This window comes from Rissa tridactyla, chromosome 8 (genome assembly GCF_028500815.1).
Source record: "Rissa tridactyla isolate bRisTri1 chromosome 8, bRisTri1.patW.cur.20221130, whole genome shotgun sequence".
Taxonomy (NCBI): domain Eukaryota; kingdom Metazoa; phylum Chordata; class Aves; order Charadriiformes; family Laridae; genus Rissa; species Rissa tridactyla.
In genome coordinates this window covers 4,843,577-4,857,721 of record NC_071473.1, presented here as the reverse complement: position 1 = coordinate 4,857,721, position 14,145 = coordinate 4,843,577, and the positions used below count along the sequence as shown (strand labels likewise).

At 57.1% G+C, this 14,145-nt stretch overlaps 1 protein-coding gene across 3 annotated transcripts in view; it reads left to right on the top strand.

Annotated features, from left to right (window-relative positions):
- LOC128914170 (ATP-sensitive inward rectifier potassium channel 12) overlaps positions 1–12,128 on the top strand; it is a 33,763-nt gene extending 21,635 nt beyond the window's left edge. For 2 of the 3 annotated variants that reach the window (XM_054212828.1, XM_054212830.1), the window contains exon 2: positions 8,171–12,128. In XM_054212828.1, coding sequence (XP_054068803.1) covers positions 8,329–9,618 — 1,290 coding nt within the window. In that variant the 5' untranslated portion in view covers positions 8,171–8,328 and the 3' untranslated portion in view covers positions 9,619–12,128. Of the gene's footprint in view, positions 1–362; positions 1,859–8,170 lie in introns of those variants that run through there. The other variant, XM_054212829.1, reaches the window with a different exon arrangement.
- The last annotated feature ends 2,017 nt before the right edge of the window (positions 12,129–14,145 follow it).

Here is a 14,145-nt window from a genome sequence, read left to right as displayed (position 1 = left end):
TCTCAGGGAGAGCTGAACTAACGCTTGGATGGAGCAGGAATAACCGCCAGGTTTAAAGCCCGAAAAAGAGCGGAGGATGCTGACGAGCGGTTTGATGGCTCCAACCTCCTTGCTTACATTCCATCTCCCCTTGCTGGCGGCACCTGCGCATCCCGAGCTGGCTCTCCCGCTCATCCCGCTCTTCTCCCTGCCGATTCCCAGCCGAAAAACCGCCACGGGGAGAGCGACGCCGAGGCGCTCAGCGTCGCTCTCCCCGCGGCTCACGGCTCCATCGGCTCCGACTGGCAGCCCCATCGCTCCCAACCTGCCGCACGTCGCGCCTTCAGGATAAACATTTCCCGGGCGCGGGCTCTGCCCACACACGCGATTTCCCTCGAGCAGGAGACACGGCTCCCGGCGGGGGGTTTGCGTCGGGGTGAGAGCCGAGCTCTGTGGGGAAAAAAACCCGCCTTGGGAGTGACGGGATTTGGGAAAGGGACGTTGATGGGAGCTGGGCAAGCAGGAGGTACGGGATTAGTCCTGCTGCCGGCAAGCTGGGGCTGAACAAGGTCCGGATCCATCGCCTTCTGCCTCTAACCCTAAAGCGTAGGTGGCCATCGCTCCGTGAGAGGGGTCTTAAAATAATTTATGCCTGGGATACCCCAGGGATGCTGCCCGCAGCATGGCGCTACCTGCGGCACGGGAGCCCCTGGGCGCTGCACCCCTCAGCTCATCGCCATCTGGTTGGTGACAAAATTCGCTTGAAGACGTTTGCCCTTTCCATCCCCTTTTCCCATTCTTCCCACGGTGCTTTTTAGCAGCCGGTCAATCCCTCTGGGCTGGCACCAGGGTTGTTGCCTTCCCCACGAGCTTCTTGGCACGTGCCGGATGGGAACCCACCATCCCTGATGGGAACCCAACTCCCTGCAGGGGCCCCAGCAATGGCACGAGCGGAGCGCAGGACAGGCAGGAACGTGGCCGGCTGATTTCGGTTCTGCCATCATCCGCCCCCAGCCCCATCGCTGACATTTGTCCCTGGGATGGTGTGGGGCTGGGGCTGGAGGCCGGCACGTACCCAGATTTGGGAGTGTGCAGGACAGACGAGGGCCACGTGATGGAGGAGAGCGCGTGGGGAAGGCACAGAGACACCCCAAGGTCACCCGTCCGAAAACACCCCCTGGCTCACGGGGTCCAGGGATGGGGCTTTTCGGGAGGGAGGGAGGTGCCCACTGCAGCCCAGGCCAGGAAGGGGACTTGGGGAATTGCTTGGGGACTTGCACATCCCACCGGCACCCCGGGCACAGCCAGGCCAGGAGATATTTCAATTCAAATCCCCAGACACCTCCCAACCATGAGTCCCACCCGGGGGGGGGGGCTCATCTTCACCCTCCAAACACCCCACTGACCCCGTAGCCAGCTCCCGTCCTCCACCCAGCACCAGACATCTCCATCACCGGTGCCCCAGCCCCACCGGCTCCGGGAGGCCCCTGGGACACCCCCCGTCACCGTGTCCTGCCGCGGGGAGAGGGGACAGGGCATCACCACCCCAAAGCCTTAATTCCCTGTGTTCCGGGGCTGCCAGGAGCAGATCTCTGACGTCCTGTGGGACAAATCCTGCGGGCCGCGGGGTCCGGGGCATCAGCAGGCTGGGAAACCTCCCCTCCCCCCGGCTAAATCCCTTCCCCGGCGCAGGACAGTAGGTTACGGGACTCGACCAGAGGTTGGATTTAAGGAGATTACAACTTCTCCCCCAGGATAATCTAGAAATTCAATTAAAACTCTCTGTCTCTTGCCCGGGCTGCAGCAGGGCCACGGGGCACCCCGCGCCCCGCAGCCATGGACAGGGAGCGCTGGGGAGACCCCCCCGGGGGTACACCAGGTAAGGGCTGAACCCCTCCTCCTGCGGTCCGGCCAGACCCCCCCTGCCTGTGGAGGGTGGCTGGGTCTCTGCCCCTTCCCAGGGCGATTTGCTGGGGTATTAACACCCGTCGTCTGAGTGGGAGCAGCTGGGACTGCCTGCGGGGGGGCTGCGGGGGAGGCAGTGGAGAAGGGGCCATGGGTACCCCGGAGGTTTGGGTAGGGGTGTCGCAAGGACGGGGCATCCTTCGGCATCCCCTGGAGTTTTGGGGCATCCTTCGGCAGTCTCTGGTGCGGATTGACCCTGCCAAGGCCTTCGCCCCCCCCTTGCCCTCGTCCTCACCCCCAGCCGTGTCCTGCTGTCTGGCTGTATGGACGCGAGCGGACAGACAAACAGCCGGCATTTCCCGGGCGAGGGAGATGGGATTTCAGGACCCGGCTGCAGGGCTGGCTGCGGGCTGGGGGGACTGTGGGTGCTGTGGCATTTCCTAACCCCGCCACGCTGCAGACGGGCAGGGGGGGACATCACCTGCGAGTAGCAGGGGGGGTGGCCAGGGGGATGACGGCGTAGGGGTTCCGGAGTGGGGCTGGGTACTGGGCCTGGAACAGACATGGAGTCAGCCGGGCTGGGATGCTCGGTGCCCCCATCATGCCATAGATTTGGGGACCAAGCGTGTGCTCAGTGCAGCCTCCGAAGGGGTCTTTTCCCAGGATCTTCTCTGATCCAGGACACATTTAGCGGGACTTTAAGGGTGCTTAAGTACAAGCCACATGGCCCCTGCGGTGCCGAGTGTTGCACGTGGCCCCTTTTCTCCTGCTGTGCCCGCGGTGGCATCCGCACGTGGCTCGGGGGGACGGGGACGAGCCAGCACCTCTCCAGGCACCCTGTCACCTCCAGTTTCCCACCAAGGGCCTTCCTTATCCCCTGTGCCTCAGTTTCCCTCCTGCGTGCGCCATCAAGGCTTGCAGACAGCGATGTCTCGGCTGCTCACCGGCACTGGGGGGGGTGCATGGGGGGGGTCTGGTGGAGGGGTGCGTGTCCGCGGCTGTTTTCTACCCATGTCCCTGCAGAAACGGAGCAGCTTTTTCTCATTAAGAATGCACTGTGGTGGGAGCCTCTGTCCTTCCTGGCAGCAGGGGGGAAGCAGGGGGTCATTTATCCTCCGGATTCATCAGGGCCTGGCTTGCCCCGTGTTGACCCTTAATTTATTGGAAGTAGCCAAAGACGGGGTGTGGGAGGAGGGGGTTATTCAGGCAGCAGCGCTGCCCTGGCACAGTCGGGACACTCTTGGGTGCTCAGTGCTGGGTCACTCGGTTGGGACGGTGTGAGCAGGAGTGGTTTGGGCAGCCTTGGCTGTGCCGGCACAGCCGCAGCCCCGCAGCGGGAGCAGAGCTCCCTCCTCCCCGCTGACATTGCCGTCCCGCTGCTGGGGCATGAAGGGCATCGCTGCGGGAGATAGCAGTGTTATCTCCCGGCGCAGGGCAGGCAGCAGCACCGAGCGTGACCTCCTCGCACCGTCCCCTCCTGGACGGTCATCTCTCCCATCCCCGCGGCCAGGGGACCTGCGTCCCCTGGCTCAGCTCCTCTGAGTCCCCACTCGGGTCAATCCCACCCGAACACAGCCCCACGAGCCTCCACGAGACGGGAGAAAATCCATGCTGGGAGGATGCAGGAGTGGGGACGGCAGCCCTAATGGCCCCAAAACGTGTCCCCTCCAGAGGTACAGGGAAAGGTGTGATGATAAATCACATCGACAGATTCAGCCGACTCTAACTAATGACCTCCCTGGCACTCAACACATTTTCCCGGCACGCTGGCTGTTCCGAATATTGTTGTAACATTTAACTCCCTTTCAAAAAAAAAAAAAAAAAAATTAATAAAAAAAAAAATCAGCCGTGCAGTTGGCAGATTGCTGGAGACACTTGGATTCTCTGCGGGAAGCCGCTCCGTGGTGGGAGTTGGGTTGCTGCAGTTTAGTGGCAGGAGCCGTTGTCTCTAATGTCAGCTCATTAGCTGGGGCAGTCCGCGGCGTCGCTGTGTTCAGAGCCCGCGGGGAGCTGCGGGCCGCTCCTTCCCGCTATTAATATTACGGACCTGTTTTGTTTCCTACGTGTTAACGCTATTAGCGCTGCGCAAGACGCGTGGTACCAGCGGCAGGGGACGGTCCCCGTCCTGTCCCACACCCTGCACGGGTTTGTCGTCCGCGAGCTGGGGCTGGCAGCGGGCTCCAGGGGCAGCGGTTACTGAGGGGAGTTTTGAGTTTGCCCCCAGGGGGTAAAATTGTGATGCTCGGGGGGCGCAAAACTCCTGGGGAAGAGGCAGGGAGGGGGATGTAACACCTCTGCCCGTAGCCCAGGGCAGCCCTGGCCGTGGGGCGTGCTGGGGTGATGCTGGAGGGCGCCACTCCTGACCCAAGGGACCTCGGGGCACCCACGGGGCTGCGGCCCCCACCGGTGCCCACGGCAGAGCCCATCCGGCCCCGGGTTTCCACGCGTTCACATGAGCCCTCTCCCAGCCCCAGCCTCCCGCAGCGGCAGCGTGGGGCTCCAGCCTTTAAATTAAAACCAAACCAGAAATTCAGCTTTCAGCAAACTCGAGAAAGCGTATTTCCAAACAAAACGGTGCTAAATAAAGTACGAGCCGCAGGCGGCCGCCTGCTCCGACAGATCCACTTTGCTCGCCTTTATTTAGCTGCCGTCTCCCCGTGCTGCCGCTGCCGGCCCAGGGCCGGGGGGGTTTGTCCCCCCAAGAGCTTTGGTGTTTCAGGGGGGGCTCGTCCCGTGGCCTCAGTGAATGTGGGTGTCACGAGAGCTGCCCCCTCCTCAAAGCAGCGTCACCCCCTCGGGTCTGTCCTGGCTTCCCCCGCAGCAGAGGGTTTCCTGGTGTCCCGGGTGCTCAGAGGGGTGAAACCCTGCGTGGCATGGGGGGGGGGGTGGAAGGGAAGGGAGGAAGAAAGAAAGACAGAAAGAAAGACAGAAAGAAAGGAAGGAAGGAAGGAAGGAAGGAAGGAAGGAAGGAAGGAAGGAAGGAAGGAAGAAAGAAAGAAAGAAAGAAAGAAAGAAAGAAAGAAAGAAAGAAAGAAAGAAAGAAAGAAAGAAAGAAAGAAAGAAGCAAAGGAAGACAGAAAAAAGAAATAAATTAAGAAAGAGAGGAAGAGAAGAAGAAAGAAAGAAAAAAAGAAAATTAAGAAAGGAAGAAGAAAGGAAGAAATGAAGAAAGAGAAAAATAAAAAATAAAAAAGGAAAGAGAGAGAAAGAGAAAGAAAGAGAGCAAGAGAGAAAGAGAAAGAGAGAAGGAAACAGAAAGAAAGACAGGAAGGAAGGAAGGAAGGAAGCAAAGGAAGAAAGAAAAAAAGAAATAAATTAAGAAAGAGAGGAAGAGAAGAAGAAAGAAAGAAAAAGAAAAAAATTTAAGAAAGGAAGAAGGAAGAAATGAAGTAAGAGAAAAATAAAAAATAAAAAAAGGAAAGAGAAAGAGAGAAAGAAAGTGAGAAAGAAATAGAGAGAAGGAAAGAGAAAGAGAGGAAGGGAGGAAGGGAGGAAGGAAGGAAGGAAGGAAGGAAGGAAGGAAGGAAGGAAGGAAGGAAGGAAGGAAGGAAGGAAGGAAGGGAGAGAAAGAAAAAAGAAAGAAAAAAGATGAAGAGCAGGAAGGAAGAAAGAAAGAAAGGCAGAACAGAGAAAGCAAGAAAGGAGGGAAGGAGGGAAGGGGAAAGCGGAGGGGAGCGGTGGTGGTTGGGGAACCCGCGCGTCCCCGGGAGCGTCACCCCCGGCGAGGGCAGCACCGCTGCCTCCGCCGTCACCCGGGCACGTCTCCCCTCCCAGCACAGTTAATCCAGACCCCAGCTAATCCGCTGGCAGGTCACTGGGAGCTCATTGCATTTTGTTCACTTCTCAAATGCATCTAGAATTAATTAAAAAAACCCAAAACAACCCGAGAGTAAATTTATCCCGTGGCAAAAAGCATGCGGCGTATTCCCCTGGGGGGTGAGCCGGAGGGGTGGTAGAAAAGCAGCCTTTTCTGGCTCCAATTGCTCAGCTCTCATTAAAAAAGGAGGCGAGAGATTAATGAATGTAGCCAGTGTGGTCAGGAGGAAGACTCGGGACGGGTGACCAGGCTGGAGCTTGGCAGTGTGAGCCTGCAGCCAGCCTGACACATCAGCTCTGCAAGGCCTCTCCGGTCCCATTTGACCTCCAATGACTATGAGGTTGGGAATATTAACCGCTAATATTAATTGTTTTGCCTATTTTACTCTTCCCCGTGGCTGTAAGGAGGGAGAGGATCTCGTGCCGACAGCCCCAGCCGGCTGCGTGCGGTCGCTTGCTCTGCCGACACCAACAAAGAACCGTGGTGCTTGAAAAATCAGCTTTGGGGAGAAAAAATGGTTGTGCCTGGGTTGTAGCAGGTGGAAATAATGTTGTTTTTGTGTATAAGATGGTGGCACGTGTGGGTCCGTGTCCAGCACCTAGGAGGTTTGGGCAGGCTTTTCACAGAATCACACAGAATCACAGAATCGGGTTCGGGTTGGAAGGGACCTTAAAGATCATCTCGTTCCACCCCCTGCCCTGGGCAGGGACACCTCCCACCAGCCCAGGTTGCTCCAAGCCCCGTCCAACCTGGCCTTGAACCCCTCCAGGGATGGGGCAGCCACAGCTTCTCTGGGCAACGTGTTCCAGTGCCTCACCGCCCTCACAGCAAAGAATTTCTTCCCGAGATCCAATCTAAATCTCCCCTCTTCCAGTTTGAAGCCGTTACCCCCCCGTCCTATCATTATGCTCCCTAATAAAGACCCCCTCCCCATCCTTCTTTTAGTGCTCCTGCTTGCGATGCTGGGCTTCTGCAGGGATTCCCAAGTCCCAGGCTGGATTTGGGAAGAATTTCGGTAAAAGGCAGCCCAGGGTATCATTGTTAGCGGGGCTGATGCAGCCCCGGGCAGGCTGTGCCTGGCAAAGCTCCCCCGCTGCAGGCGCTGGGCTGTCCCTGGCCACCGTGTAATGGAAAGGGTGTGCGTGTCCCAGCGTGTCCCCGGGCACTGGAGCTGATTGCAGGAATCGACGGCATCGATCGGGCCAGCGGATCCGACACAGCACGTACAGCCCGGCGGGTTCGCCTGTGCCTCTAAGCATGAGCCGGCCACCTCTGCGCTGGGGGGACAGGGTGTTGTAGGGGGGCTCTGCATGCGCTCCCCCACCACATTACTGCCCCACGCAGGTCTCGTTGCCAGCAAGGTGGTTTCATGCCCAGTGGCGCATCCCACGTGGGTAAATTAAAGGAGGAGCTGCGGCAGGGGGTGGTTTGGGGAGAATTCCTGCACTGCCACCTCTTCAGGCTGCTTGGGACGTGCCACGTGGCTTCTCCACAATCCTGTCTGCCACTTGCTGCAGCCCCATGTGCCATCACAGAGGGGGCCAGCAGCCTGGCAGGCTGCCACTGGGTTCCCCCACCATGGGCTCGCCTGCACCGGGAAGCCCAGCCAGCTTGGGCCACCTCTCCCGTGTCCGTGCCACCTCCCTCCGAGGCAAAGCTGAGTGTAGGTCCCTGACCCTGCAGCAGAGCCCTCCAGAAGGGGTCAAACAACTCCCCATTCCCCAGTGGTAGCTGTGCCTTCATAAGACTTGGCCAGCAAAACCCATCTGTGACCGTAGATGGCTCCATGTCCCAGTGGATGCGTTGGGAAAGTTGCTGCTGGGGACATCTGCCCTGAGCGAGTGCCTTCCGGGGGCCTTCTCCAACCGGCTGCACGTTGGCCGTGTCCTCTCCCATCCCCGGGCTAGGGAACGGAGGTTAAATCCACATCTCCCCCTGGTTTCCCTCGACCCCAGAAGAGCTGGTGCTCAGGAGGTCGGGCAAGTGCTGCTGCGATGTGCTGGGCAGCGGTCCATCTGGCACGGGCAATGTGAACTGATGTAGCCGCTTTCAGGCGTACCTTTATTAATATCTCTGTGCTAAGGAGAGCAGCTTGGCCTCTCCACATTCCCCTCCAGCAGCCTGACCCTGCTCCAACAGCAGAACTCATGAGAAAAGTGAAGGGGAGAGACTCCAGTGCTACCCAAGGTTTTTCATCTGCTGGTGTCATTGAGGGTCCCACAAATGCCACATCTCCCCAGTGGGGTTTGTTTACTTGCTTTGTAGTACAAAAAAATCAAAATCTAAGACCTTCTTCGTTCCTCGTATGTGGTTTTTGGGAATAGACGAGCCATAGGAGGGAGAGTAATGGCAGCTGGGGGGTCCTCGCTCAACATGCAGCCACCCACCCTATCTGATCCATGGCCAAACACCTTCTTGGGTCCCTTTGCCACGAAAGGTAACCGCCGTGTCTTTGTTTTCTCATTGCAGAGCCTCTCACAGGATCCGCCTGGTGACGTGGCAGCCAGGACGTGGAAGCTTGGGACTTCTCTTCCACTGCAACAGAATTTGGGGGGTGGGCAGGGGTGGGCCAGGGGGACGCCGGGAGTCGCAGGACCCTTCACCTTCACTGTGGGCTTGGCTCAGGGATGACTGCAGGCAGAGTCAACCCTTACAGCATCGTGTCCTCCGAGGAAGACGGGCTGAGGTTGACCACCATGCCAGGTATTAACGGCTTTGGCAATGGGAAAATCCACACCAGGAGGAAATGCAGGAACAGATTCGTAAAGAAGAACGGTCAGTGCAACGTGGAGTTCACCAACATGGATGACAAGCCGCAGAGGTACATTGCAGACATGTTTACCACTTGCGTTGACATCCGCTGGAGGTATATGCTCTTGCTCTTTTCCCTGGCATTTCTGGTGTCCTGGTTATTGTTTGGGCTGATTTTCTGGCTAATTGCACTCATTCATGGAGATCTAGAAAACCCGGGTGGAGACGATACCTTCAAGCCTTGCGTTCTGCAGGTCAATGGCTTTGTGGCTGCTTTTCTGTTCTCCATTGAGACCCAAACGACTATTGGTTACGGCTTCCGCTGCGTGACGGAGGAGTGCCCGCTCGCAGTCTTCATGGTGGTGGTTCAATCCATCGTGGGGTGTATAATTGACTCTTTCATGATTGGTGCAATAATGGCAAAGATGGCCAGGCCCAAAAAGCGGGCCCAGACATTACTTTTCAGCCATAACGCGGTAGTGGCAATGAGAGATGGAAAACTCTGCCTGATGTGGAGAGTTGGGAACCTCCGGAAAAGCCACATAGTAGAAGCCCACGTACGAGCTCAGCTAATTAAGCCCAGGATCACAGAAGAAGGGGAGTACATACCGCTCGACCAAATAGACATTGACGTGGGGTTTGATAAAGGCTTGGACCGTATCTTCTTGGTGTCTCCCATCACCATTCTCCACGAGATCAACGAAGACAGCCCCTTGTTTGGGATCAGCCGCCAGGATTTGGAGACAGATGACTTTGAGATCGTGGTCATCCTGGAAGGCATGGTAGAAGCCACTGCTATGACGACGCAAGCTCGGAGCTCCTACCTGGCCAGCGAAATCCTCTGGGGCCACCGCTTTGAGCCCGTCTTGTTTGAGGAGAAAAACCAGTACAAAGTAGACTATTCTCACTTCCACAAAACCTACGAGGTCCCGTCCACCCCCCGTTGCAGCGCCAAGGACTTGGTGGAGAACAAATTCCTGCTGCCCAGCACCAACTCCTTCTGCTACGAGAACGAGCTGGCCTTCATGAGCCGTGACGAGGAAGAGGAAGACGACGACAGCCGGGGTTTGGAGGACCTCAGCCCGGACAACAGGCACGAGTTCGATAGGCTTCAAGCCACAATAGCGTTGGATCAGCGGTCGTACAGGAGGGAGTCGGAAATATGACTCTTGGTCCTTCCATTGACTTTTCCGAGGGTATTTTTTTTCCTCCTCTAATCTCTTCCCCTACAACCCGCTCAAATTATGCAGAACAATGCAAGTGCCATAGGAATGCTTGAGAAATTAGTATCGTTCATAGTTTTCAGTTTCATCGCAATAACCACTGAGCGGTCGGCAGGAGGGGACGGCGGCAGGCCACAGCGCGTCTCCCGCGCCCGGCGCCCGCAGCGGGGCCGATGGCCCTGGGGGGACGGACGGACGGATGGACGGACGGACGAACAGACGGACGGAGAGAGGAGGGTCCGTGGGGCGCGGGCAGGCGCTCGCCCCGTGCGGCCCCGTGGGGCTTTGCTCTCCCCGCGGGGAAAACGCCAGCGTTTTCTCGGAGCCGAGCACTGCGAGATCCAAAAAGAGGAAATATCAGGAAACAAATCTTTCTCTCTCTCTTTCTTTTTTTTTTTTTTTCCTTTTGTTTTTTAACTGAGCAGCAACGACAACAAAAAAAAAATTGCTCCTTCCAGCAGGTGGTCTGATTCAGTTGCACAAGAACAACACTTGAAATAACATGCAACATTAACGTACTTCTTTTTAATTTGGGGGAAAAGTGGGGGGGGGAGGGAGGTGAGAGGGTTTTTAATTTTTTCACCGTACCGTTTGGGAGACTGTTTACCAAAATAATAATAATAATAATAATAATAACAATAATAATAACAATAATAATAATAATAATAATATTAAATCTGAAAGAAGTGATTCAGTATTTTTTAAAAATGAACAAGGGAATGAATAAGCCACCGGGGTTCTTTGAGGAGGTGACTTGCTGGGCAGATGCAAGAGCTAGAAGTCAAGACTGCATCCAGTTTTGGGGGTGGTTTTTTCCCACTGGCATGGCTTCCTAGGCAGAAAACAGACGTAAGTGGCTGGAGGTCCGTGGCAGCGAAAGTGAGTAGCGTAATTACTGGCAAAGTAGCTAATAAGGAAAAGGCAGACTGCGATAGGAAGAAGCATTGTAAACACAGTAATTAGCCAATTTCTGGAAATATCGATCTTCAGGGTGAAAAGTGGGTCTGGGGCATCAGCTGCTCGAAGTGTTGGGTCTACCCCAAAATCTCCAACGGGGAATTCATAAGTTTCGCTGTAAGTAGGATTAAATAGTGAAAAGCACAAAAAGGAGAGTGGAAAGCTCTCAAATGTGGGTATTTTCCCACTTTTCCGAGCAATTTGGCATTTTCTCCCTTGAAAAATCATTTCGAACGTGGAAATCAATGTGAAAGTCATCTTGCTGAGTTACACTTCTTCTAGCACAGGAGCCGCCGGCATGCCAGGCTGGGATTTATGAATTCCCCGTTCCCTGGAGAGCCCTGCTTCAGAGGCAGATGCTTTTCCGAAAACAACAGATGCCAGTGGAGAAAAACCGCCCCGTCTTGCGCTTCAACCCGTCCCCACGTCCCAGCCTCAAGGTGGATTGTGCCTTAGAGATGCAAACTCATCCCGCGCCCCGGCCCTCCCCCCCCCCCGGCGCCCCGCTCGCATCCTCCCCTTGGGGTGACATCCCCATTGCTCTGCCCCCCGCCGCAGCGCCCGCGTCCCACCCTCCGCTGCGTTTTGGGCTAGCCTTGGTGGCACGATGGTTCAGCTCGTGCCACGGCACAGGGCAAAGCACCCCGTGCTTGGGAAGGCTTTGCTCCTGCCCCGCTCCCCGCCTTCGCACGGAGGGAAGGAGCCGGCAAGGTGCAGGTTGCGGGTCCCTTCCTCCCGGCCGTGCTGCTCTTTGGTGCTCTGCGAGCCAAAATCTGGCTCCCTGCTCCCCGTGGCCGTGGGAAAGGCTTTGGTACCCGTGGGCATCCCGCACCCGACCCTGGCTGCGGAGCCCCGGCAGCACCCAGCCTCAGGGAGAAGGGGGTCGAGCACGGGGTCCCCGGCAGCGTTTCGGCTGTGACGGGCTCCCGGTGCTTTTCTCCTCCCCGTCCCCATCCAGGAAGCCGTGTCCCTGGGTGACAACTTGCTGTGGCATGTCCAAACATTGGTGGCAGAGGCAGGATTTGTCCCGAGTCCCCCATCCCCATCTCCTTCTTGCAAAAGGCTCTGGGGAGCGGCTGCCCCGGCGTCCCCCCTCCCTGCCTCGCTGCCCTGTGCCCCCCGAGCATCGTGTCTCACCAGCCGGCCGCAGGACAGGGACCGGGGCTTCGTCCCCACAGAGTTTCTTCCCACCAGCGTCCATCACCACCATCCCGTGCTGCCCACCAAGGGGCTGCTCCGTTTTTGGCATCCCCTAAAAACCAGCCACGGGGAGAAAACATCCCCGGGGGCAGCGCTGAGAGGGACCGGGCCATTTCGGCACAGAGTGCCCCCCCAAACAGACTGTCCCCAAAAGCGGGTACATGTAGGGACGTGCCATCAGGCCCTGGCCACGAAGTTTGTGTTATTATAAGGCAGCGAACACAGACGCCATCCCATCACCGGTCCCTTTGCTCCCTGGGGAGATGGTTTTCCCGCCCGCTTTTTGTCCCATTGCATCTGGGGGGGTGGGAAGGACGGAGGCGGGGGAGGGGGGGGTGAGGGGGGGGGGGGCAGGGAGATTTTGTGTGCGCACTACTTATTTATTTTTTTAAAAAAAAATGCTTTTAAGTGGTTTTAGGTTCTTTTGAATAAATAATAATTATTAAAAAAAAAAAAAAGGTGCACATCTTGCTGCTGTAGGGTTCTCAGAGGGTTAATTTCTTTATATATATGTATCACAGTAAATATTTGTATAAAACCGAAAGAGAAATAGAGATGTCTTTAAGTAAATTATTGCTTTTAAAGAAACTTCTATGATTGTACAGTGTTACCTGGGAGAATAGAATAATATATACAGATGTTATTTTTAAACTGCTGCGTAGGAGGATGTGAACTGGGCCGGGGAGCGCCCGCGGCCGGCACGGCGAGGGGGGGTCAGACCCTCCCCGGCCCCCGTTCACGCACCCCCTTCCCCAAACCCCGCTAGTGAGGAGCTAGCTCTGGCGAGTCGTCGTACATATACTGTATAGTCCTCGTCCTGGCCGTGGACCACGCCGGTACATAGCGTATAAATATTATTTTTGCCTACCTGTGAGTGCTCTGAGCTACTGGTCTTTTTCCCTACCATCAGGGAGCGTTGGTTGGGAAGGCCGCCCGGCCGTAGTTTTAATCACACGGATTGTCAAAGAAAGGCAGGGGGGAAATAGAAAGGAAAGGAGAAAAAAAAGCCAAAAAGTGGTGTTTGTTCGGCGCTCGGGTTCCCCGGAGGGGATGGAAAGGCACAGGGATGCTCTCGGGATGCGGGTTTTGGTGTCGGTCGTTGCAGGGATGGAGCGGGATCCCAGCGGGATTGGGTTTGGAGCCGAGGGAGGGGACACGTCCTCCCCGAAAACAGCCACCGGCCTTTTCCTCCGAGCGGAGGCTGCTCCATCCATGGAGTTAACTCCAACGTTACTCTTGATCCTTGGAGGATGGCAGAAGTCCGAGAAAGGAAAGAGCCGCTAATCCTCTTGGCCAGCATCCCGTAGGGATTGCCCTCGGCCAGGGCTCAGGGCAGCCTCCGGCAGCAGTGGCCGCCCTGGCCGGGGACGGGGGACCAGGGGCTGGACCCACTGCTGCTCCCGCTTGGCTTCACCCCAAAGAGATGCACCGGTGAGAGCAGAAAGCGGCCGCATCCCTGCGCCCTGAAACCACCGGCTGCAAAGAGCATCCTCTGTCCCCGGCAGCCGCGGTGTCCCCTCGGCCGGGCGGCGGGTCCCCGGGGCCGGGAGCCGCCGGGACGAGCCTTAGCTTCTCATAACCGAATTTAGTGCACTTAGTCTTTTAGGGCTGGGACAATCACTTAGCGCTTAACCTTTCGCGATGCGGTGCCTGCTTGACCTTCAAACCTTTTGTAGGAGATGAATTCAGAGCCACCTTTTCTATCTTTAATAAGGCAGAACAAATACGTTTATTTTTAAACCCTCCTGCTCTTTCCTTTCCTTTCGTGCTGACAACCAAAAGAGTCCCCTGTGTCGTGTTCCCCCCCCCGCCCCCCGCCCCCCGCCATTTCTTGCACACCAAAACCAGTGTGTGGCAGCCGGGTCTGGTGCTCCGGCCGGACCCTGCTCTCCCACCCACCCCCAATTCAGGGATGCTGCCACGGGGGGGGGTCGGCACAGGGCAGGATCTGGCCACGTTACGAGCCGGGAGGGTACGTGGGACGGTGCCCAACCCGATGCCACCCGTCACCTCGCCGAGCCCCGGCGCCCGCCAGCTGTGCACATCTGTCCTGCTGCCCCCTCCCAGGGGCACCATCTTTCCTCCATTCCCCCCCCCAACACCACCACCAAATCACACCCCGGTGCTCCCCCCGGCTTGGCCCCACGTGGTTTGGGGACCGAGACCCGGCACCAGTTCACACGGGCAGTTTGGCAACTGGGAGCACTGGTTTCCCAGGGGTAAAGTGCGGAGTCCGTTCGCTGGGGCGATGGTGACGTGCCGCCGTGGAGAAGCCGATGGATGCAATGAAAGTGTCTGTACCTTTTCCACCTC